Source organism: Balaenoptera ricei, chromosome 20 (genome assembly GCF_028023285.1).
Source record: "Balaenoptera ricei isolate mBalRic1 chromosome 20, mBalRic1.hap2, whole genome shotgun sequence".
NCBI classification, from domain to species: Eukaryota; Metazoa; Chordata; class Mammalia; order Artiodactyla; family Balaenopteridae; genus Balaenoptera; species Balaenoptera ricei.
The window spans coordinates 52,247,448-52,273,399 of NC_082658.1; the positions used below are offsets into that span (position 1 = coordinate 52,247,448).

At 44.0% G+C, this 25,952-nt stretch overlaps 1 protein-coding gene across 5 annotated transcripts in view; it reads right to left on the bottom strand.

Annotated features, from left to right (window-relative positions):
* Window positions 1–25,952, bottom strand: part of ZZEF1 (zinc finger ZZ-type and EF-hand domain containing 1) — a 115,844-nt gene that overhangs the window by 30,461 nt on the left and 59,431 nt on the right. For all 5 annotated transcript variants that reach the window (XM_059908025.1, XM_059908027.1, XM_059908024.1 and 2 more), the window contains 13 exons: window positions 25,628–25,868; window positions 22,357–22,436; window positions 20,071–20,164; window positions 18,840–19,308; window positions 18,022–18,186; window positions 14,464–14,583; window positions 13,511–13,672; window positions 11,787–11,916; window positions 9,941–10,079; window positions 8,194–8,359; window positions 6,987–7,249; window positions 5,446–5,615; window positions 1,246–1,396 (listed from right to left, as the gene is read on the bottom strand). In XM_059908025.1, coding sequence (XP_059764008.1) covers window positions 1,246–1,396; window positions 5,446–5,615; window positions 6,987–7,249; window positions 8,194–8,359; window positions 9,941–10,079; window positions 11,787–11,916; window positions 13,511–13,672; window positions 14,464–14,583; window positions 18,022–18,186; window positions 18,840–19,308; window positions 20,071–20,164; window positions 22,357–22,436; window positions 25,628–25,868 — 2,350 coding nt within the window. The remainder of the gene's footprint in view (window positions 1–1,245; window positions 1,397–5,445; window positions 5,616–6,986; window positions 7,250–8,193; window positions 8,360–9,940; window positions 10,080–11,786; window positions 11,917–13,510; window positions 13,673–14,463; window positions 14,584–18,021; window positions 18,187–18,839; window positions 19,309–20,070; window positions 20,165–22,356; window positions 22,437–25,627; window positions 25,869–25,952) is intronic.

Genomic DNA, 25,952 nt, shown 5'->3' on the forward strand with positions numbered 1-25,952 from the left:
TTTAAGGTTGAGCCCGCCCTCCGATCTCTCCCAGCCCCTCTGCGCTCTCCATTCCCCTGCTCTTTTGCGCTCATGGCATTTAATTACCTTTTAACACACCATATTATTTGATACTGATTGTTTACCGTCTGGCTTCCCCTCTAGATTTTTGTTTTTTTTCAATGATGTATCACAAACACCTAGAAATGTGTCTGGAGCACAGCAGCTACTCAGTAAATACTCGATGGATGACTAAACTGTACGTGAACCGGGACGCTGCTCCTCCGAGGAATCAGACCAGAGTGGATTTTGATGACCTGCATTGACATCGAGTGTCAAACTGTTTTCTGGACCTTAGAATTATAGGCCCTGCAGAGGTAAGCGTCAGCCCCGTCTGAGAGCTGGCCCCACGGACGGGGCAGGATGCCGGCGCTCACCCCTGCCTGTCACAGAGCGGCCACGTGGGGAGGATCCCGCCTCCCCGGGCCCCCCTGAGGACAGGCTGGCATCTGCTGCCGGCGCTCCTTCTGCCCACAGCGCCCCCTCTCCTGGCTCCTCAGTCGCCCTGAAACAGCCCTGACCTTGCGCTGTCATCCCCAGCAGGTGTGCGAGGGCCTCCACAGCAGAGTGCACAGCACCTCTCCACTTCCACCTTCCAGCGCTCCACTCCCTCCCTCCACACCTGCCCCCCAAGGGACTGCCTGGATTCTCTGGGGGTTCCCACTCTGGGGCCTTTGCTCGTGTAGTTCTTTCTGCCCTGAATGCCCTTCCCCCCAGTAGATCTCAGCACATTCAGGGTCCCATGCAGGCCTTATTTACAAGGGCTTTACACTGACACAACCTGTTCCAGCTACACACCCATCACCGCTAACACCCACTTGGGCCTCTCTCCTGGACAGAATCACATCCCAGCTCAAATGAGTTACACACACCTTTGTCTTAAACCCTTCCAGACTGTCAGCACTGTGAGGGCAGGAGCTATGTGTCCATTTGTCTGACTTGGTCCCTGTTTCATCCCCAGGGCCTAGCATAGTGCTTGGCACAGAGAAGGCACTCAGTAAATTAGGGAATGAACAAGGTAGGAAAGCAGGCAAGATGAAGGAAAGATGACTTTCAAAGTGTTATCAGTACCATCTGATGCAGAACTGAGAAACCATGCACCCTTGGGTGCTAGCCAATTTTAAATTGTGTGCAAGAAATAAGTCAGGGACGGGTATGCGTGCATTTTAAGATGAAAGAGATCAAGGTAACTGTCAGAGTGTTTACCTGGAAGTTCTGTAGGTGCGCGGGCATCTGCAGGTGAGTCTGAAATCTGCGTCTGGCAGGAAGGACCCTTCAGTAATGATGCACCTTCCCCTGCCTTGCTCCTCTGCTTGCAGTCTAAAGGTGTGACTTCCTTAGGGACATCCCTCTTCCCCTAAAAACAAAACGGTGAGTGTAAAAGAATTAAAGTTTCTTTCTTATAAAAGTTTACTTGTTAAAATAATACAACTTTTAAAATCACTAGCCAATCAGTCTTCACAAACAAAAATACTTTTGAATTAGAGAATGCCCCTCGTTTCTGATGATAAATCTGTACTCTAATTAAGACAGTAATCACTGCATCACATCCCCCCAACACCTTCCAAATGCCACTCTGTCAGAGCCTGCAGTCACATAAGCAATGGCTCTGGTACAAACCTCTAACACATTCTATTTATCTTCCAGAAGCCAGGTATGGACAGTTCTTCTCTTGGGGAAAAAGAAAAAAAACAAAGGTGTGGATTTCCTTCTAGCACAGTAAGCTGACTTTACACTTTTGAGAATTCCATTTTGGCAGAGAGACTTACAAAGGGGGCCCTCATTGGAGCTGGGAGGGTTTTCCAGACTCAGGAGTCTGGCAGTGAGCTGCCCAGACTGGCAGGGTGACAGTCCTTGACCTGAATTTCCTTAGGAGTCACTCAGAGTCACCCCAAAAATCACCTGCACTCCCTGGGCCCTCAGGGTACTTTTCCTTGCTGTCACACAGGCTTATATATGGAAACCAGGCCAGGCAGGAAGTCTTCTGTGCATGGTGGAGGCATCCTAGCTCCAAAGAGTCTGTGAAGGCAGGACACTTTGGAGCCAAAGATGGAGCGCTGTCCAACACTAAACACTCACGAGAAGATCCTGGCATCTCCCAGCGGCAGCTGACTTATCCTCCCCTCTCCAGATACTGTAACCTCAACAATCAATCCTACCCTCAACACCCCCCTAAGAAGAAAGTGGCTATAAGACTGTCCAAGAGATTTGCCCGATGCACACCATGGAACCAAGACAAGAATGGAACTTGAATCTAAGCTTGAAACTGATCACAGCACCAGTTCTGTTTGACCACAGGATGATAGGAGCTTTCTGAGGTTTGTGGTAATCCTGCATCGAGCAAGTCCATCAGCGACATTTTTACAACATACTTTTTTAATTAAGGCATTCTCTATATTGCCCAAGATGCAGAAGAAAAAATGGAAATGGAAGAGAAAAAGTGGGCGCTTGAAGAGTGGACTGGAAACTGGAGTACCACTTACTTGGCTGCCAACAATGAAAACACGGTAAGTGAAAATGGACCACTAAGGATGCACTTCTGCTTATTAACGAGTCATCCAATGGTGACATCGGGGTCACCTTTTATCGAAGGGTTAATTGTACATGTCAAAGCTTCAGCCTCCTTGCGAAAAAAACCTGTGGCTATCTGGTTCAGCATGCTCTACTCAGGGAGGGACTAATTTACACACACTTCCTGATTGCAGGAAGGTATGTATTATTTTTCTAGTCAACATAAGTGAGGACGGCTTCATGACTTCCCTGACGATGGCCCTTGCCAAAGGCCATGATCTGAGCCCTGAAGACTATGAGGTTTTCAAAGAAAACACGAAGCAAATGGCTGTTCCAGTCAAAAATATCATTAAAGTCAGTGACACAGATACCTGCCCCCGTGACACTAATTAGCGACTCCTCCCTGTCCTCATGTCACTGTCGGTTTTTCCCTATGTTAAGTCAGCTAACTGCTTTCTGCATCTGGAAGATAACACATCTAGATCATGAATCGACGCATTATCAGCTTCATCCACATGAAGACAAATGTGCCTTTACTTTCCACTGTGTCCCCTACTTTCTCTCTCCCCTATGAAGCTGAGATCCATAGACCTGACCTTTTTTCCCAGCTCTGTTCCTGACTTGTTTCTTGATCTTGGATTTCTCAATCTCTATGTAAGTTTAAATACAGTTATTTAATAGAAAAAAAAAAAGATTGTCCAAAAAGGGGACCGAGACTGGGAGAGCTACCTGCCTTGTTAAAAATGTACCCTCTGAAAAGATCTCCAACACCATACTCTCTGTACTATGTGGCCCGTTGTGAAAACAATATAATTCCAAAGTTCTGGCTGATAATGTTAGTCTTGATCTTCTTTCCTGTTATCACAGGACTCCAAAGAGCCACTGCAGTTGCACCACATGGCACTCAAGAGGGTCTCATTACTGGCCAGAGGCCGTTGTAGACAGATGATGTCTCTGGCTGAGACTGCCTTCTCAGTTGTTTAAAACAAAAAGTATCTCTAGACATTAGAGGGAAGGAGGGACAATACCCTTAATACAGCCTAGGATTGGCCAGAAACACGTAGAAGTTCAAAAACAAGTAATTTGTACTCAGGGCCCAAATAGGATATGGTTCTTAGGACCACTGTAGTGGGGACATTTGGGTTCTGTTGTGGGCACAGTGTTGGAAACTGCAATTTGCTAGATAGAAGACTAAGAGCCAGAGCCAGAGGCAAGGTACCCTGGGTGTACCCAGCTGCTGATGGGACGAGGACCCAAAAGAGGTAGGGACACCTCAGGAATAAAAATAATGCCCTGGGAGATCCTTAGAAAAAGGCTGATTCCAGTCCCTAGGCAGGGAAAGCCTAAGATAAGCCTGAAACATCTTTTTGTATCAAAAATTAAGAAAGTACATGGAGACATATCGAAAGGACACAAAAGCCAGCTGGAAGTTTCCATTGGCCAAACACAGGACAATTCGAGCATCAAAATAAGTAATAAAAAGTAAAAGATTTTAATCCATTGAATAAAAAAAATTCATTGAGTCCATTTTCATATAAATAAATGAATAAGTAGATACATGGGGAGCGCTGTGCTGATGGGTAGCATAAGATGCTGGGAGTCCACAAGAAGATACAATTATTCCCAGGCTCAAAGGTGAAGACAAGACTGCTGATTTATCCTGTCTCTGCTGATAATGTTCTTTCTGCCCCACCATAATCTGTGGGTGGGTACAATGCTGCCTGGAGAAGGGGTTTTGTGGTCAAAACAGGCTCGAAGGTTATTATGTCACCTGTCCTGTGCTGGCTCTCTGGTGGAATGAAGCTAATAGAATTTTCAAGTTTTTGCCAGCCATCTTTGCTTTTGCCTTCCTCTAAATGACAACAGGATCCCAGTGAGCTATAACTGCCAAATGGGGATCCTCCACAACAGAGACAGAGGACAGAAACAGCAGCAGCACTTAAGGCAAACAAAGCCAGGGGCATTTACAGCACCAGCTCAAACTTTGGAGGCAGCGTCGTGGAAGCTCTGCTTGCTCTTCCACAGAACAATCTCAATGTCACTGTCACAGGTTCCACCTGGATCCAGGAAGGCTTTTCTTCTACTTACACAAGCATTTGTAAACTACTGTAAACTACATACGTAAACTACTTGGTAGGTAGTAAGCAATTAGTATCACCTATTTGTTGGCTGAATATAAAAATAGTTTCACATATATAGTGTTCACCATAGGTCAGGAACCAACCTCTTTAGGTGCATAATCTTGTTCAATTCTTATAAAAACCACAGGAGGCAGGGAACAGGAGTAATTAACACTGACAGGGAACTTAATATGAACACTGCTTTTCTTAAAAAAATGTTTACTTATTTATCTATTTATTTATTTGGTTGTGTCAGGTCTTAGTTGCGGCATGGAGGATCTTCGCTGCTGCGTGAGGAAATCTTCGTTCCAGCATGCGGGCTCTTCACTGTGGCATGCGGGATCTTCAGCTGTGGCATGCGGGATTTTAGTTGTGGCATGCAGGATCTTAGTTGCGGCATGCGGGATCTAGCTCCCCGACCAGACACTGAACCCAGGCCCCCTGCACTGGGAGCACGGAGTCTTAACCACTGGACCATCAGGGAAGTTCCTGAACACTGTTTAAAGCACTTTACAGACATTAATTCAATGTATGTCATGCATGTAAATCCTCACAACAATCCTAAGGAATAGGTATTATCATTATTATCCTTCCATTTTTACCGACGAGAAATCCAAAGCGAAGAGATTCTGGTGACGTGCCCAAGGTCTGACAGAGGATCTGCACCCAGGCAATCTGGGTCACGAGCCTATACCGTTAACCTCTGTACTCCAGTCCCTCATGAGAAAGCTCTGAGCTCACCCGTGATTCTGCCCAGGGAAGGACTGTTACTTACACTGCGGAGCACAGGTGGGCCCGCGTCGGCTGGCTCCACAGCAGCCTGGACGGCTTCTGCCTCTGGCCGCTCCTCTGGTGTCAGGGTGGGCACAGTGACCGGTGGGGCCGGCTTTTCTGAAGTAGAGTCACCGTCTGGCAACATGCCAAGAAGAGCTAGCGCTTTAAGACCTACATGGGAAGCAAATAAGAGAATGGTTAAAAGTTTTATAATCAGGATTATTCCCTGCAAATGCCATAAATCACTTTGCTACTATATGGAAATACATGGCTGAGTTCTCCACAAACTGAACCAAAGAATACTCAGTCCAACCCTCCACCCTCCCACCCCGCCCCGCCACGGCTGTCCAAATCTACTCAGCTCCTAATTTCAGACACCGAAAGTTTCGATAGTGGGGGATACTTGTACTTTATTAACAACAGAGGACAAAAGATACAGTAGGATTGTCTGTTCAGAAAATCATAAACATTAAAATTTTGTAGTAGCCCCACACAGCCAGACTTCTAAATTTCCACTGGCAAATAGATAACGAAATAGCTCTGAAGCACTGGTATTACCCACCTGCTACTTCATCCAAGTCTGATTTCCCTAATGTTTATTAGAATGGGGAGTTAGTCCATTATTCTGAAAGGAATTTAAATTACTCAGAAGTTGAACATTCACATTATTTTTCTCCTTGGCACCCCTCAGTAGAGGCAAAGTCATCTAGATATTTTATTAGTCAAACTTTTTTTTAAAAATATTTATTTATTTACTTATTTGGCTGCGCTGGGCCTTAGTTGCGGCACGCAGGATCTTCGTTGCAGTGTGCAGGATCTTTAGTTGCAGCATGCAGGATCTTTAGTTGTGGCATGTGGGCTCTTAGTTGTGGCATGTGGGACCTAGTTCCCTGACCAGGGATTGAACCTGGGCCCCCTGCTTTGGGAGTGCGGAGTCTTAACCGCTGGACAACTGGGGAAGTCCCTAATCAAACTATTTTAGTTATAATTAGCTCTCATCTAGAACACAGTTGTGTGGAAGTAGATTTGCACTCCAGGTTAAAAAAAGGCTGCATTCCTTTGGCAAAGTTAAGTCTGGTGTATTCAAATACTAAATACTTCATCCCCAGACATCAAGAGTTTTAATTATTAATTTTTTTTACATCTTCATGAAATATTTTAGAGAAACTAAATGCTACTTTAATGCCAACATTTCTCTCAAATGAATCTGGGGATTTTTTTTTTTTAATATTTATTTATTATTTATTTATTTATTTATTTTGGCTGCACTGGGTCTTAGTTGCAGCATGTGGGATCTAGTTCCCCGACCAGGGATCGAAGCCGGGCCCCCTGCATTGGGAACACGCATTCTTACCCACTGGACCACCAGGGAAGTCCTGCATCTGGGGATTTAAAATTAGGTTCCACTCCAGGGTGAGCACCTCTTGTGGAAAACTGGGTTTTACTGCCTCTGAACTGAGCACTGCATTTCACTTCCGCTGGGGCTGTTGCTTCACAAGCAGCTGAGGGGTGGTCTGGTTTCCATGCATGAGGAACAATTACCTTTTCCCTGGTGAGCCTTCATCAGACAGTCACCGACGAGCTGCATGCACTGGCTCCGCAGGGTGGCAGCACTGCTGCGGGCCTGGGGATCCAGCTTTTCGCCATCCACGTCCTCGGCGCTGGCCAGGTGGGTGCTATAGAGAGCCAGGGCGGCGAAGAGCAGCCAGGAGTAGTTGTGGATGTAGGGCTGGATGAGCCTCTGCCGGTCGCTGATCCGGATGGTCACCATCGGATGGGCAGTGATACTGTGGGTAGGCAAGTGGCTGCAAAGGCAAGACATTTTTAAGGCCTACAGGCCTTTGTGAGCCCCCAAAAAGGGAGAATGGGGCCTCAGGTGACCACCTGCATGGTCACGACTGGGCATCAGGTACCTCTAAGACTGTGGTTATTGAAAATTTAAAGACAGAGCTTCCCTGGTGGCGCAATGGTTAAGAATCCACCTGCCAATGCAGGGGACACAGGTTCAAGCCCTGGTCCGGGAAGATCTCACATGCCGCAGAGCAACTAGGCCCGTGTGCCACAACTACTGAGCCTACGCGCCACAACTACTGAAGCCCGCACGCCTAGAGCCCATTCTCCGCAACAAGAGAAGCCACCGCGATGAGAAACCCGTGCACCGCAACGAAGAGTAGCCCCTGCTCGCCCCAACTAGAGAAAGCCCGCGCATAGCAACGAAGACCCAACGCAGCCAAAAATAAATAAATAAAATTAATAAATTTATATAAAAAAAAATTTTAAAGATGGGTATGGGCCCTCCCTTCAGAAAAAGGAACAAACACTGCACATTCCATTTTGGGATTTCACAACCCCCAGAAGACTGTCTATGGATACCAGGTGAAGTAAGAATTCCTTACTGTGAAGTTTCGCAGGGTGTGGTTATAGCATTTTGGTAACGTGAGAAAATGACCATAATCTTTAGAGATGGATATGAAGTATGCAGGAAGGAAATGATTTAAGGTTTGGAATTTGCTTTAAAATACTTTAACAAAGGGAAAAAAAAAAAAAGAATAAGCTAAGCACACATAGCAAAATATTCCTAATTGTTGAGTCTGGGTCATTGTTACATGAAGATTCATTGTACTACTCTCTTTACTTGTGGGTATGTTTGAAATTTTTTATAATGCAAGTTTTTTTTTAAATTATTAAAAAAAAGGCAAAGGAATACATGAAGAAAAGTTTACCAGGCTAGAGGTCATCTGAGACATACCCATAGGAATACTTCTTGGCCGCATAGCATCCGTAGCAAAGGTCAAAGTCATCACACACATTGCAATTCATCCTCCGGCCTATGATCAAACCCTGGCAGTGGTCACACGTAAACTCCATGTTGACCATTTCGTGGTCATCTCCGTGGCCCTCAGGCTTCACCCCACCTGGGGGAAAAACAGCAGCGTGAGGTGGATTGGGCAAAGGGCTCTTAGAAGGGCTAGTTTCCAAACCCAAACCAACCCCAGAAGAAGCAGGGTTGTTCCCAACAGACTGATCGGGGCGTCACGGGCCACAGGCATCTTCTGGAGACCAAGGGTTCCCCAGGTGGCTCTTAGCATATGCACGATGTTCTTGGCATGGAACATCTTAGCAATGGTACCGTGCATTGACCCTGCTTTTCCAGCGCAATACGGAGTCTGATCAAACAGGTCACCAATCCCATCATGACCTCCATCTGGCAGCACAAGTCCACACACCAATTTGTGGGCTGTCGCCCATGACCCCTCCTCTAACAAATATTGGTGTATTCTTCTTAACAGGCACTGAGAAGTTATCAGGTATTTGCTCTTACTTTTTCATTCCCGAATCACAGATGAAAACAGACTCCATAACCACAGACCCACTGAGTGAGAAAGAACGTTAGTCACGAAAGAGACTGACAGCTCTGGTCTCCTTCTTACTCTGAGTCCAATGGGTCTCTGAGCCCCGTCATACACCCTGATCAATGCTCCTTACCTCTGACCCACTTCAGTTCCCACTGCCAGGAACCCAGTCCAGGCACTAATCCCCTTGTCACTATTGTGATTGATTTCCTAAAGGAAACTCTTACATGGACAGAACCCCCTTTCTCTAGCATAGCTCTGGTCATGTTAACACCTTTCTTGAAAAACCTTCCTCACTGTCTGTAGACTCATTCAAATTCCTGAGCCTGGTATCTCTGGGTCCTACAACCTGGGCCCAACCTGTCTCAACCTATCACTCAGCGGCAGACACTGGAGAGTCTGTCTAAACACACTACATATGCTCACTCCTCTGTCCCTGGACTTGCTCAGCTTTGGATGATGATGCACTCTCCACTGTCTCCTTCACATCACCCAGTTCTAACTTTCTTCAAAGACCAATTCACATCCCATCTCCTCCACAAGTCTTCCTGCAACGGTAGCCTTCCTTACTTCTGAACTTTTCCAGAACAATCTATACTGCTCATCTGTAACTCAGCATGTACACTCTTGTCCTGGAATATACATTTTGTGAGCAGGTCCAGTCTCCTGCTAAGACTATAAATGCTTCCAGAGCAGGGGATGTATCTTATTCGACTGGGTGATGCACACAAAGAGCCTTCAACTGCTTACTACTGACAACCTGCTTTATCTCAGCACCTACAAGTCAAGAGGATTCAAGACTTTCTGAAGTTTGCTTGTGTGTATTTTACTTCTTATAAACACTGCATGATTCAGAAGGCAAAATCATTTCCTGAAAACTCAACTGAATGTACATTCATTGGTGCTGAGTGTTTATCAAGTGCCTATACCCAGCAAGATAGAAGATGACAGCACATCACATAACAGAGCTCTAGAGTTTACCAATTCAGTTGGGGAGATAAGGGCCATATTCGCCAACAAGTCAGAGAACATTGCTGGGGCAGTATTGTTACTGTACAGTGGGAGTTTAAAAAATGACAAGATCACAGAAAATAGAAATGCTTATTCCTTTTGGGTATGGCACACTCAGGCCGTGAAATTTACCTAGGAAGCAAGTCTTGCAGAGATCCATGTCGCTGCACTGCAGACACCGGTAGCGATGCCAGGGGGCAATCTCGTCACACCCATCACAAGAGATGTCCACGTTTAACAGGTCACAGTAGCGAGCAATAAACATGTGCATCTATAAGATGAAATAAAACACAATTAACCAACAGACTTTTAATGTGGCCACTATTCAGTAATCAATCCATCCTTCAGTATGTAGTTAAAATATTCCAGGCACTGTACTAGGTGCTAGGATTAGGAGATGAAGGAGCTTAGTGTCTAGCTGGGAATTCCCTGAAGCAAACAGATGACAGCATACAGTACGATAGGGGCTTGGATAGACAATTTCAGGAGGCTTACAGGGCACGTGGAGGTTTTTCAAAGGTGCTAATTCCTCAGGTGAGACCTGAGGGGCAAACAGGCATTAGCTGGGTGGGGGTAAGGGTGGGGGGCACGCCGGATAAAAGCAATAGCAAGTTCTACAGGAGGCACAAAAGGATCAAGACAAGGGCTCATGAACTTGGCAATAATTCCGTATGTAGAATACAGTGTGGAGGGGGGATAACCAGATAAAGTTAGAAAGGTTAAACCACAGGTGCCTGGGATGCTAGTCTAAGGAGTCACGGACGTTTTAAACGAAGAGTAACTGAGCATTCTGAAGGCCCCTCTGGTTGCTGAGTGAGAATGGATCAGAGAGGGCAAGACTGGAGACAGGGAGACCGACCCTGACAGCAGCTGTTAAAGCAACCCCCCAACAGGCGATAAGGGCTGGACTGGGCCAAAAGTGAGATGGTGGAAGGTGGGAGAGCTGAGAGGTAGTAGAAGGCAGAGGTGAGGAACCTTGGGGGCTGACTGGTTATAGGGGCCCGCGAAAGGGAAGGGTCAAGAACAACATCTAGATTTCTGGCTTGGGTACTCGGCTGGACAAGGGTAGTGTTCACAGATACCGGAAACACTGCAAAAGAAGCACTGTTTGCTGGCACTTAAGAAGAAAAACTTTCTGGGGGAAGAGTAAGGGCACCATTTCATGAGCAAAACAAATTGTTTTACTGCAAAGTCCCTGGAGGCTACAGTATGCTTTATCTTTACGGCCTAGAAATAAGGGAAGTAAACCACTAAGTCACCATACAGTAGTATAGCATAGCAAACATGCCAAGCCACCTTAGAATGGCTCCCAGTAAGGTATTAACATACAAGAGAGAAAAATCGCAAAGGCCAAGTTGGTGTGCTCCGTCCAAGTACCACAGAGATGCCAAATGAGCAAAGTAACTGGCACATAGTAGGCACACAAACTAAGAAAATGAATGCACCTGAGGCAGCAGATGCCTGGCATAATGTGGTGGTGACAGATAAACCCCTAATGTGGAGATGGACATGGCAGGCTACGTGAGCCTGATGCCTCTACACATATGAATCATGTAACTGATTCTGGGCACACATGGCTGCTTCCACGCTCACCAGGCAACCTTCTGATTGAAACATGACTTCCCAAGTTGCTTGCCTACAGGAAAAGAATGTACCACGGACACCAGAATCCAGGGCCTTCAGCAATTCTATTTCCCACTATAAATTAATAAACCGGCACCTATTATTTTACTTTAGCCCCACGAGCCTATTTCCTGCAGATCTAGTTCTACGGGAGGGAACCACCACCTGATTGTGGTCAAGTCAGGATTCAGGGCCCCTCAGGTTAAAGACCAGGCTGGGTGATGGCCACTCACTAAGGTACTGACTGCCGCCTGGAGCCCTCTCAGGGGACAGCCTGCTGGCACTCCCCCGCACAGACTCTCCTCTCCAAACTCCTAGCAAGTCACTTCAGGTTACTCTAGTTGAGAGGTCTTACTTTCCTCTGCTTCTCTGGATCTTCCTGGGCTATTTTTTCATACCAGGCCTCAAACATGCCATCCTGACACTCATCCATCCATTCTGAATTCTGCTTGGCATCAGCAAGCTCATCTTCTTCACTCCATTGGCTGAAAGAAGGACATAAAGAGAGAAAAGCATGCCTCTCCCAATAATCAAGGAAAGTGCTTGTTAGCAGACTCTGTGTCCTACGGGTCTAATACACGAGGCACTTTTAAACTTCTGAAGGGAAGAGGTCAATTTGGTTTTCAAAGCCCCAGGATTTGCCAGATGTTTGACAGATATATACCAATAAAAAGGGAGAAGCCCCTTCCAGAGTAGACTGCAATGGGTGAGGAATTAGAGCTTGAAAGGTTGTACCTACGTGGCATAATCCCACTCAACAACCATTTGTGGTGAACCTACTATGTGCCAGGCACTGGAGCCAAATAAAGCAATTAAAAAAAAAAAAAGTCCGATTTGGACATGCTCAGCACACCCTAGTGGCAGCAGCATGAGAAGGGAGTCAGCAGACCCTGGGGCCTCAGCTCTCCCACTGGCTGCTGTAAGAGCTGGACACAGCACTCAGCCCTGGTCCTCAGTTTCCTCATTTCTAATAGATAATCTCAGGGACTCCTTTTGGGTGCAAAATTATAGCTTTCCATAATTTCAGTTTACAGTTTGTTTCAGCAACCGGAATTTTAAATACAAAAGTATTTGCTCGACAGCAAATGCAAAACATCTACCAACCAACAAATACACATTTGTTCATTCACGTGTTCCAACAAACTGACTTCAGGCCCACTCAGACTGAGCTCTGCTGCGGGTGCTATGGGGAGTGGCGAGGAAGGTGCGGCCCCTACTCCCGAGGACTGGGTCACGTAGGAGCAGGCGGAGCTTGAAACAAGGAGCAGACTGATGGCTGAAGAGCCAGCACGCTGATGCCCCAGCCACTCCCCCCCACCCCGTGCTGTGTCCCAGCCCTCCGCCAAGAGCGCCCTCCGCCAAGAGCGCCCTCCGACAGCAGGGCAGTGGCTGCGGTTTGTGAACAAGGAGACCGCTTAAATTCTATCTCCTCTTCCCAGGATATCTCTTCTGAGAGAGTGAAAATTGGTGTTGACTCATTCACTGATTTCCTCCTAATTATCTCCTCTTGCTCTTCTTCCCCCTTTCTCTTCTTTCTTTTCTACAGACATGAGTGATTAATGGGTAAGTGGAATGAGAAGTGGAAAGAAAAAAAAAAAACTTTGCATACTATTTTTTCCCCTCATACCTTAAGTCCTTGTAATGTGCAAGAGGTTATAGTGGCTAAAAATCACCTACACACACCACCACCAACAACAACAGAAAAGGATTCTCTAATTCAACGAGCTATATGAGGATCTCCAAAAATGAGGAGAAAACTCATGCTGAGTTCACAATACCACCACCACCAGTTTATATACAACACCATGCACCAGATACCTGCTAAACACTGAGAAACAGAACTCATTCATTCTTCGCAGCAATCCTGAGGTAGGTACTGTTATTACCTCCAGCTCTAAGGATGAGGAAACTGAGGCACAAAGGAGTTTAAAAAGTTGCCCGAGGTCATCCAGCTAGTATGTGGCAAAGCCAGGATACTCCCCAGAAAGTCTAGCTCCAGGCCCGAGCTCTGAATGTGCTACGATCCCTGTACTTGACGAGCTACTGTAGGAACTGCAGAGTGCAGGACTGTGTCCTTACCTGATCACACTGTCATGGACACTTATATTTTCTTGTGACATTCTCATGAGGAGATCTGGTAACTGAATGTCAACAAAGAAGGTGAGATCACTGGGTTCCCAGCCCATATCCAAAAGATGAAGCAGGGCCGTCTGGACACAGGACAAGGCAGGCAGCAAGGACCTGAAGAGGCCACGAAGGTGAAAGTTACTAAAGCTGCCCATCACCCACAGAGACAACAGAAACAATGCGAATCAGAGACCTGGTGTGTTTGTCAGTGGAAAACAGAAGGGAACGCCAGATTGCTAGTTTGGGTTCCTTATAATCTCATTTCAAATTTCTCAGACTCCATACAAACCTTCTTCAAACAACAGCTTAAGCAAAAGAGTTCTGAAAGCATAAAGAGAAAGGTCTCCACCCTGCTAGGACTACCACAGGGGACACTTTACGGTAAAAGACCGAGTAGTAAAACTCACCTTTGATAAACAGCAAGGTCAGGGCCAGGCCAAATTAGCCTAGGTTATACAGCTCAGATGTAGAGAAGAACCATTTGATTTAAGGTTTATGTCTAAACCACTTACTATGGAGGAGACTGGGGAATGGCTTTCTATTCAAGTTTTGTTTGTTTTTAATTTTTATTGGGATATAACTGATTTACAATGTTGTGTTAGTTTCAGGTGTACAGCAAAGTGTCTATTCAAGTTTTTAAAACTGAAAAAAACAGGTCACAAATTTTCAGATGAACCAAAACCTATCCACCTTAAAAAACTGCACACACCATATAGAAAAAAGGCTGGGAGAAAATATACTGGTAAGTTAACATTAGCAATTAGCTCTGGACGGTAAGATTAGGGGTTATTTTTATTTTACTCTTTGTGCTTTTCTGTATTTTTAACAGTGGACATGTATTTCTTTAAAAAATCAGAAAAAACAGAAATAATTTTTTCTCTAGAAATCATAAAATTATCCCGTACCTGTCGTTTATGTTACTAAATCCTTTAACTGCTTTGACCAAAAACAGAACAAACTGATAGTAAGTGTCTCGAATTTCTTTGTGTAGATCGGCACCACAGCCCTCCAGGTGTCCAAAATAACTAGAAACAGAAGAAATTACCAGTCACTTAATTGCCAGAACATTAATCACTTAATTGCTAACGAAGTGGCACAGAAACTTAACTAAATAAAAACATAACTGCAGAAAGTAACAGACAAAACAGCAAGTGACTCATCTGCTTGGATCAAGAAGGTTGCCCACCAGGAGTACGGAGATGACAATTATTAACCTTTCTTTGTTAGTATAAAAACCACCCTTCCCACCACTACCTGAGCGCCTGGTACCATGTTAAGTATTCGTCACAAATTACCAAACTTAATCGTCTCCACACAGTCACGCCCACCCCTCTGCCTCCCTTCAGTGACGACTTTAGTGCCAAGCTCAGTGTCTTTCCGACCCTGACCCTTGTCACCTTGGAGACGCCAACACCCATGGGAATGATGCCCCAGTTCCGCTGCCTCTGGATTCTCTGCCATCTTCACCTCCAGCGATCTTCTCCTCCAGCCCCTTTGCCATCCCCATCTGAGGGTCATTTCCTTGACCTTGTCACCACAGTAACGGCGTTACCTCTGAAATCCTGACTTCAGAACATCCTGCTCTGACTGTGACCTCTCACCCTGCTCACCTACACTGCGACTCCCACCAATCCCAGGGAGCCCCAAGCCATGACGCTCCCTCACGTTGACTATCCACCACTGCCGCCAGGCTTTCTCTTTGCCCCGTACTCAGCTTCAAGTCTATGGCCCGTCACCATAATCATACCTTAGCAATCACCAAGTCCTTTGCTGCCTTCTCCCTCCACATACTTGCCTGAGAAATCATATGTCTACATCAAAATAGCTAATTGTTGCTGGAGGAAACACCACACAACCAAGCTGACTAGTAGCACTTCACGTTCACAACCATAATTCTCAAATAATCTCTCCAAACTGTCAGGCAATCAGACCGGCTGTCTCAATTTTCACTACTAAGTTCAAACCTTCCTGCTTCTCCTTAAACTTCCACTGCCTCCTCCTAAGCCATTATTTAGAGCTGATAACTACCCTCAAATTTTATATTTTGAAAACAGAAATGATCCCACAGGAACTCCCCCATCTTCGCACCACCAAACCTACCAACCAACTTGCATCTTTATCCCAGTGCGTTTCCTCCTGCTGCCAGAGACAGTCTCCCTGGCTCTCAAAGGCCGACCACTCTACTTACACCACTGCTACTGCAATTGAGCCCTCCTTCCTGCATCGAGTTTTCCTCACTACTGACCCACTCCCGCCAGTGTACAGTATACTCTGCTATCTCTTCAAAACCCTCAGTTGATGCTACATCCCCTGCAATTACTATCCTAATCCTCTGCTCCCCTTTAAGGCCAAATTTCCTGAAATAATTGTCTAGTCTCCCTCTCCATTTCATCACCCCCATTCTCTTCTCAACCCAGTCCAACAGGGCTTGTGGCCTCATGGCTCCAGTAAGACTGCTGTCAAATCCACTGTGTTCTTATCTCGCTCAACCTCTCACATCAGCATCTGACACAACGGACCGTTCCTATCTTTTTTTTTTTCTTTTGGCTGTGTTGGGTCTTCATTGCTGTGCACGGGCTTTCTCTAGTTGTGGTAAGCGGGGGCTACTCTTTGTTGCGGTGCGCGGGCTTCTCATTGTGGTAGCTTCTCTTGTTGCAGAACACGGGCTCTAGGCGCATGGGCTTCAGTAGTTGTGGTGTGCGGGCTCAATAGTTGTGGCTCACGGGCTCTGGAGCACAGGCTCAGTAGTTGTGGTGCACGGGCTTAGTTGCTCCACGGCATGTGGGATCTGCCCGGACCAGGGATCGAACCCGTGTCCCCTGCATTGGCAGGTGGACTCTTAACCACTGCGCCACCAGGGAAGTCCCATTTCTACCTTTTGAGATACATTCTTCTGTCGGCTTCGACGGCACCACCATCCCCTGGTTTTTGCTCTTGGTGGTCACTCCCTGGTCTCCTCAGCTGACTCCTCTTCCTGTGCTTGACTTCATCTAAATAAAGAAGTGCCCCTAAGGCTCAGTCCGGGGCCCCCTCTTGTCCATCTCTCTGCACTCTTTCTAGAAGGTCTCATCTGGTCTCACGGCTTTACGTACCATCTATATACTGACGACATCCAAATTCTATCCCTACTCCTGGTTTCTTTCGAGAACTTTAGACTCTTATCTCTATTTTCTCATATTTACTTGGGTATGAAAGAAGCAGTTCAAACTTAACATGGCCAAAACAAAACTTTTGATTATCATCCCAATCTGTTTCTTCCATTCTCTTCCCCTCAGTAAAACCCAGCTGCTCAAGCCAAAATCCTAGAGGCTTCTTGCCCCATGACTCTTTTCATTCACCCTCTAAATCTAATCCATCAACAAGTCCTTACAATTCCACCTCCACGGTGTATCTTGAATCTCATCCTTTTCTCTCCTTCTCCAGTACTATCTCCTGGTCCAAACCACCTCCACCTCTTGCCTGGGCTACTGCAACAGTCTCTCCCAGTCTCTCCACTGCTTTTCTTCCTTCCACTCTTTTTCATGTAGTAGCCAGAAGTATCTTTCATAAATATATATCACAGTGTGTTCCCCTTGGGCTTAAATTTCTCCGGGGACTTTCCACCTACAACTCTGGGTAAAATCCAAACACCTTAAACCATATCCTACAAAGCTTTACATAATATGGGCCCTAATTTTCTGACCTCACCTCCTCCTATTTCTCTCGCTCAGGCACACTGGCTGTCTTTCTGCTCCTCGGGCTAACCCCCCACCCTAGGGTCTGTGTGGTGGTCCTTCTGCCTGTAGTGTTCTTTCTCCGGATCTCAGCTGGTCACTCATGCCTTGGTTCCATGTCCTCCTCAGCCTGCCTTCCCCAACTCCACAAATTAGGTCACTCTGTATGAAATCACCACATAGCCAGATTACCACTATATATGTATGTCTGTTTTTCGTTTGTTTGTGTTTGTTTTGTTTTGTCTGTCTCTCCTAAATAGAATACAGGCTCCACTAGAACAAGGATCTTGTCTGCCTTGCCCACTGCTATATACAACACCTAGAACAGTGGCTGGTATAGACAACATTTGGGAGGTATTTACCGAGTGGCTGCTGAAACAACCTTGTGAGGTACTTAGATTTATGTTGTTACGGTAAATGAGCATTAAATTTGGCCCACAGCTTCCAGGAGCCAAATGATGAGTACGGGTACACAGGCAATACCACCCTCATTGGTAAAATAAAGCTGATAAATTCATCAAGAGGAATAAACATGTTCTGGTATTTACTTACTAAAAGGATAGAATGAGAGATAGAATAGAATAGATAGAAGGATAGAATCATTTCCTTAGAATGAGAGAATGAATTGTTCAAAAACATAAATTTGTATCCTATATGGAAATGATAGAGCTCTTAATTAGAGAAGACAATCAGGATTTCTTTAAAACGACCCCTGCTTGTTTCCCTTGCAGGCTCGTACTTTGGACTTACTTGGTAAACTCTTTCTGGCAGGTCAGAAGTTCCAACAGGAAAAGTATGAAAGGCGGGTGGAAGCAGTGAGGCTGCCCAAGGGACTCCGTACAACACTGAATGATCCTCAGGACCTCGAGGATGCTCCGGGCTTGGGCCTTCCTCAAGGAAAGAACCTTTACAACACTGGAGACAGAACTCAAGTCAGGAACACCCAGAAAACTCTCGAGCTGGGGCAGAAAGAAAACAGACCCCTACCCAAGTTCTGATGCCGTATTAATAAAAAGGAAACACTATTGTGAGGTATCATTCAGGAAGGATAGCAAGACCTGTTTGCTACTTTTAGTCATTACTCGGCAGCACTACAAATCAGTTCACTGTCCAGAAGCCCAACAACTCACGTTGAACAATTAACTGATTAAAAAGGAACTCTGTCTCTGTGGTAAACCAGGGACAAACTTAGGACAGGAAATTAAAACATGCAATACTTTCAGAGGTATAGGCCCACTGACAAGTGATTTTGTCAGAAAATATCAAATCCTGAATTTCTCCCAGCGTTAAAATAAGACAAATCTATTTTGGCAGCTACCAAGAGGAATGTTTCTTTTCTTATCCAAATGGTACATTATTGAGATATAATGTACATACAGCATAATGTACAAATCTCAAGTGAAAAAAATACTTCTTTAAAAGAAAAAAAAAAATATTAAAACTTTTTTCTTGAACATTCTAAGACAAATCTTGATCTGTCCTCCAAGTATCATTTGCTCGTTTTTAACATGAACTTCAAGTCTTTGACGAGACTGGGTACCTGCTGCTTGAAAAGAGAAGGCACTCACCTCTCGTGGGAGAGTGACTGATCTTTAATGAAGTCCATGGCATCCTTCAGCACAGGGTACTTCTCTTTCACTGTGGGCAACGGTCTGGCCTCCTCCACTGAGCGGAAGGAGAGCAGCCGGAGCCGCCCCCGGGTGAAGGGAGGCCGCCGGGTGGGAGTGGAAGGTGACGAGGGCTCTTCGGCTGTGGCAGAGGACACTTCTGCGGCAGGAGCGCCACTGCTGGGCGGCAGCGTGGGCTGGACATCCAAGCCAGGACTCCTATCTTCCACAGCAGGGGGCGCTGCTTTGGTGGGAGATGCAGAGGCTTGGAAATGTTCTTCCACCACAGAGCTTGTCCTCTGGCGCTTGTCCAGTGGTCGCAGATGATCTGTGTCATCTACAGCCACCAACTTGCCACAGCCTTCTTTTGAACTTACACCCATGGGCAAAAATTTCAGTAATAGCAGACTCTTCTGAATACACTCTTTCGCTAAATGCAAAAAGTAAGAAAGATAATGAAAAAAAGTCGAAATTAAACTTGTTGCCTACTTTTGCATTGAAAGTAATCTACTTAAACTCTACAATTTAGGACAAGAAATACCCCCATTAACACAGTGATATACACATCTACTGACAGGACAGAATCAAATTTTCTCTCATTATATACATCAAAATCTCCCTAGCACTATCATCAGCACACTTAAAGTTTTATTGTGGACATTTTCAAACATACATAGAGAGAGAACAGTATAAGGACCCTTCCCCTTGCCCAGGTTTAATAGCCATCAATCCAAGGCCAGTCTTTTTTCACCCACTCCCACTCCATGGATTATTTCCATGCAGATCCCAGGCATCACATTATTTCATCTGTAAAATCTTCAGTATATTTTACTAAAAAAAAGTTTTAAATAATAACGTAACCAGGAAATTTAAAAAATTAACAGTAATTCCTTAATTTCATTAAATATTTAGTGTGAATACACTTCAAAAACATAACAAGATGTAGCTCAAAAAGCACTTCGTGCCTCCTAAGGAAAGTAATTAGAAAGATGCTCCGTCTGGATCATGTTAATAAACAATTAACAACTGGCACTTCTCTATTTGTGAACATCCTTGGAAAATACATTTAGTGCCTGTGTTACCTTCCCTAGGTAAACACAGCTTCAACTAAACTTATCTAGAAGGTGGGTCACTGGTTTTCTACAAAATGGAAACAGAAGGCCCAGTGACGACAGCCGGAGCTGGCACTCACCCAGGCTCTCGGGGTTCACCTCAGCAGCTTCGGACCCGCGTTGTTCTTCTGCCTCACTCCCCAGGCTCATCTGGGACTTCTGCTTCATCTCTAACTGGGGAAGGATTTGAGCCACATAATTACGCTGTCCAGACAGGGCAGCAAGGGCAGCCACAGCAAACTACTTCAAAAGCACACAGTGTTGAGATCCTGGAGAACTTTACAGTTCTGTGCACAGCACTGAGCTGTTTTTGTTTGTCCTAGAAATAATTCAGGATTTGAAGCTGCCTAAAGGTCTACCTGCAAAACTTCCTCCTTTTCAACTATGTGTTATTTGGGAGGGATTTGTAACCATGACCCTATTCTTTAAAAAATTCTAGAACCCTGGATTTGGAGGGGCCCTTACCTAAAGCTGACCTAGTACAGATAAAGAAGTGAGGTCTCGGGACTTCCCTGGAGGTCCAGTGGTTAGGACTCCGTGCTTCCACTGAAAGGGGCACGGGTTCAATCCCTGGTCGGGGAACTAAGATCCTGCAAGCCGTGTGGTGTGGCCAGAAATCACACACCCGGTTTGCAGCAGAGGTTCAACCACAAGTTGATCTCTATTCTCCTCCGAAGGAGGGGACACCTCTAAGTGATGCTGAGACTGCCAGGCAGAGAACGGTGCTTCTAGTACCAGCACAGGCAATGGTCACAGTTTGGGCCATGGTGCTGACAGCCCAGACAGAAGACCACGTGTGATGTATGTAGACCAAGGTCTTAGAGAGAAGGCTGGTATCTCGTCCAATCATCGGCAGTCTGTCATATGCTAAACCAGAAGCATAATCTACAATGTGCTTTGTCACAACTGCCAAATCCTTTTTACTTGAACTGTGTGTGGCCGCTGACTTTATCGGACACTCTTTCTTAAATTGCTATTACTGCCTTGGTTCCTTTGTCAACACACTCTTCTGATTCACCCGCCACCATTCTGATGATGATACCTTTTAGTTTCTTTTGAGAGTCCCTGTTCATTTGGGTCTCCATCTATCTATCTCGTCTACATTGAGCACCAACAATGTTCTAATCATTGTGGATTTTGTCCAAGGCTGTCTGTTCCTGGATAAACTCATACATTTTTTAAAAAAACTATTACCAATGATTTGAAGTTATCGTTATCTCTGCCTTGACATTTATATTCTTTCACATTTACTAAATTCTCCAGCTAGATGTCTTAAATAACCTAGATGTCCTCATACTTAACATGTCTCAAACTGAACTTAGCACCCCACTCCCAGATCCAAGACCATTCTTCCTATTCTGGTCAACACTTCTACCCACCCACCAAGTCACCCAAACCAGGAACACAGAAACAGTCCTAAATTCCATTTGCCTGTTCACCACTCAGATCAATCACACAGTCTAATTATCTTATCTCCCAAGTAGCAGAAGCCATCCTCATCTAATTACCACAACTAGTCTCCTGCTTTCAATCTTATTACCAGCCTCTACTCATTTATTTTAAGACTGCTTTCTCAATTACTATACAATATTTAAGGTGGTTGTAAATATATATATAAATAATACTAATATATACTCATCTCCACACCTAAGAAATAAAAACAATTCTCCTGAATTTGATGTTTATCATTTCCATGCATCTGTATAATTTTACTACATATTTATGTACATAACAGAGATCTAGTTTATGTTTAAGCTTTATATGAGGAATATCATACCTATGCATTCTTCTACAACTTGCTATTTTTTGCTCATCATCACATTTGTGAGCACCACCCATGCTGATACAGGCAGCTCTACTTCGTTCACTTTCACTGTAATACAGTATTATACAGTAATATAATATATAATTTTTTTGTCTGTTCTATAAATGGGACATTTTGTTCTTCCAGTTTATTGCTGTCATGAACAATGCTGCAGAACTACTTTTCTAAAATGCAGAAAGCCCTCTCCTTTGAAAGAGTGCTCTCCTCTGCCTAAAACTGTCATTGGTTGCCCAGAATCTAACGCAGTGCTTTTCCCCCTGGTCTAAAAGGTTAGGTTCCACCGAGCAGCCTTTGGGTTACAGAAGGAGGTAAGGGGGGGGGCTCAACTGAACCCTATTTACTCTGACAATCTCAACATTCACCAAATTATGATTTCAAGGGTTCTAAATTATTTTTTAATCCATTCACATCACTGAACTTTAGTTTTGAAAAACATTCCTAAAGTTAAATTCTTGAGAAGAGAGCTACTTACCTTAATTCAATGATATCACGGTGGGAAAACTCAAAATATATAAAAATCACATGCAAAGGAAAACCTTACCATCCATATTCGAATCCCATCTGCCAAGGAATACACCTGTGCGATCTCCTCACTCAGGGCTGTCTTGCCCCCACTGTTTACTGGGGAAAGGAGAGGTTACATTCAGTTAACACAATTCACTACTGCAACATGAAGCCCAAAGTCACCTCCCAATCTCCGCAAAGGAAAACTCTTCCCCTGACTTTCGCACATGGGGGGTCGTAAGAGAGGACTGGGGGGAAAAAACTATCAATTAAACCACAAACACCTGTAATGGGTTCTCTGTGTTACTTCAAACTAACTTTTTTCAAACAAACAGCATCTGAAATGGATATACTGTTAAAGTAAAATATTAAAAGTAAAAATATAAAAGTAAAATATAAAAAAATTAAAAGCAAAATAAAATTATTAAAAGTGAGTAAAAAATAATTATTAACATGGAAAATCTACAAACAATAAATGCTGGAGAGGGTGTGGAGAAAAGGGAACCCTCTTGCACTGTTGGTGGGAATGTAAATTGATACAGCCACTATGGAGAACAGTATGGAGGTTCCTTAAAAAACTAAAAATAGAATTACCATACGATCCAGCAATCCCACTACTGGGCATATACTCTGAGAAAACCATAATTCAAAAAGAGTCATGTACCACAATGTTCACTGCAGCTCTATTTACAATAGCCAGGACATGGAAGCAACCTAAGTGTCCATCGACAGATGAATGGATAAAGAAGATGTGGCACATATATACAATGGAATATTACTCAGCCATAAAACGAAATGAAATTGAGTTATTTGTAGTGAGGTGGATGGACCTAGAGACTGTCATACAGAGTGAAGTAAGTCAGAAAGAGAAAAACAAATATCATATGCTAACACATATATATGGAATCTAAAAAAAAAAAAAAAAAGGGTTCTGAAGAACCTAGGGGCAGGACAGGAATAAAGACGCAGACGTACAGAATGGACTTGAGGACATGGGGAGGAGAAAGCGTAAGCTGAGACGAAGTGAGAGAGTGGCATTGACATATCTACACTACCAAATGTAAAACAGATAACTAGTGGGAAGCAGCTGCATAGCACAGAGAGATCAGCTCGGTGCTCTGTGACCACCTAGAAGGGTGGGATAGGGAGGGTGGGAGGGAGACACAAGGGGGAGGGGATATGGGGATATATGTATATGTATAGCTGATTCACTTTGTTATACAGCAGCAACTAACACAACAATGTAAAGCAATTATACTCCAATAAAGATGTTAAAAAAAAAACATGGAAAAAAGTTCATGGTATATAGTAAGTAAAAAAGGCTGGTTATGAAACAGTATGTACAAAATTATCTTATTTAAAAAGAGTATACATAGTAAAAACATGGTGTGTATATATACATATGTACACATATAAATATACCTAAATAAAAGGCCAGGTAGATATATAGAAAAATGTTCTTGAAGTGGTGAGATTATAGTTGATTATTACTTTAAGCTTTTCTGTACTTTGTAAGTTTCTACATGAATAGGTATTATTTTTATAATTAGAAAAATAACAAAAAAGTTTTCTTTTTTGTCTTTTTTTTTTAAAGAAAGACCCATGAGGCCTGCCCCTTTTCATCTAAAAACCAGAGGATAAATTACTAGAACACGGTGACGCTCTCTGTTGAGCCAATGTAAATGCAGTGTATTTTCTGAATACCTAGAATGTGCCAGGCTCTATACCAGGCACTGGGAAATACAATGCTGAAAAAAACAAACATGGTTCCTGCCCTCAAGCAGCTTAGAGTCTAGTTGAAAAACTCCTCCCGTACATTTCTAACCCAAAAGGGTGACAAATTTTTAGACAAAGATGAGCAAATTAGCTAGACAAGGACCACTCTCAAAGTAGTTCAGTCTTGAAGAACCCATGAATAGCCCCTTAGAGGCAGGGACAGAAAGAACTGGGAACCAGCTGCACCTCTTTCAAAGCAACAGTGGTAGGTACTCTAGAAACAACTTGTATTTGGTAAAATATTTCTAGTTCCTACATTTGATTGTGTGTTTCTTAACTGCAAATAGGTATGTGATAGCTGAACACGATTTGAAAAAGAGCCGGGGGAGAGTTCTACCTCTCAGCTTTTAACTCACAAGGCTTTTATCCTTCCACTGAAAGTTCCCACAGGTAACAAAGGTTGTCCAGTTGTCTTACTACAATTTGATTATGAAAACATTTACTGAATTATTTTTTTCAAAACCATACAGGTCAGCTGGCCCCTCATCCCCAGCAGAAATATACTCTCCCATGTGACAGTTGTTTACTTAAATCACTCATGCTTCAGTATAGTTTTATTTACTTGAGCAGCTTCTTAAAGGAAATACTAAGATTTGAAGGAGTAATTGAGATGATTTAGACATCAGGAAATAAACTCTGCAATGTGGAACACACAGGACTAAGCAATAAAGGTAGCAGTGCTAATAATATCAATAATAATAATAATTAGAGCAATAAGCAATTACCTACTCTAAGGAAGGAAGCATTTGTTCCTGATTCTTTCATCGGCACCATAGAAAGAACACATATCCTGCCAAAGTGCTTGGGACAGCCCATAACTTGTCTTTACGTTGGGTTTGAAATGTTTTTCCCCTGAAAGATTATGAGTAGGGAGAGACCCTCCCTCTCCGTGGGTCCTGTTAGGCTGCAGTCTACACTTACAGTAAATACACAGAGATGGTATCCCTGGGGGACATGAGGAAAAGAAACGGCAAGGAGCAGGCTATCAACAAAGGAAACCAAGCAGGGATGGTGCTGCAAAGAAGCTGCAAGTCTAAAGATGGAGTTAATACCTGCATTTCCTCCTTGGTTATTAGCACATTCAATTACCTAAACATCTCAGGTTTAAATTGGAATTTCTTAGCATGTTAGAGCTAATCAACTCTAAACTTTACGGATAAGGATACTCAGGTGCAGAAAGGTTATCTGATTAACCTGAAGCTGCACAACTTCTAGTTTGTGAGCTGGGACTACAACCCAAGTTAAGGTTTCTTTCCATTAAACTTCTCCACAGTTTTCCATGAGAATTCTGGATAAAGACAAATTACCTGCTCATTAGGAAACTCAAGGCTACTTGCTATATACTGCAATCTGCTAACTATAAATTGGTCACAAATCTTTTGACTGGCAAAGTAGGACTGACAAGATGAAGTCTATAGTTGTAGAAGTATGTTTATGTTCCAAAATATTTTAACACTTTCACTTAAGATAAGCTTTCTTAAAACTTAGCAATTGGCCTTCAGATCAAAAACATTCCCTGTAATATAAGTTACCATATTTTTGCAGCTTCTCATATAAGTCTGGAGTGCGATACACCAGAGCAGCAAAGGTGGCGTTCACAGCTTGATCAATAGTGGAACCAGCAACTATATCTGTCTTTGGGGCCTGTTTTCTACATGCCTGTATGAATCCTTTGAAAAGTTCTGAATATGGCCCACAGAAGTTCTGGGCAGGATCTGACTGTGCAAAGTCAAGAAGAAATTGGTGGCAGGGATCATCAGGGATGTTCTTAACCTGGGAACAACAACAACAACAAGAAAAACCATCATGTTTAATGCATTCATTCAAAAAATAAAGTTTACTGAACACCTACTAGGC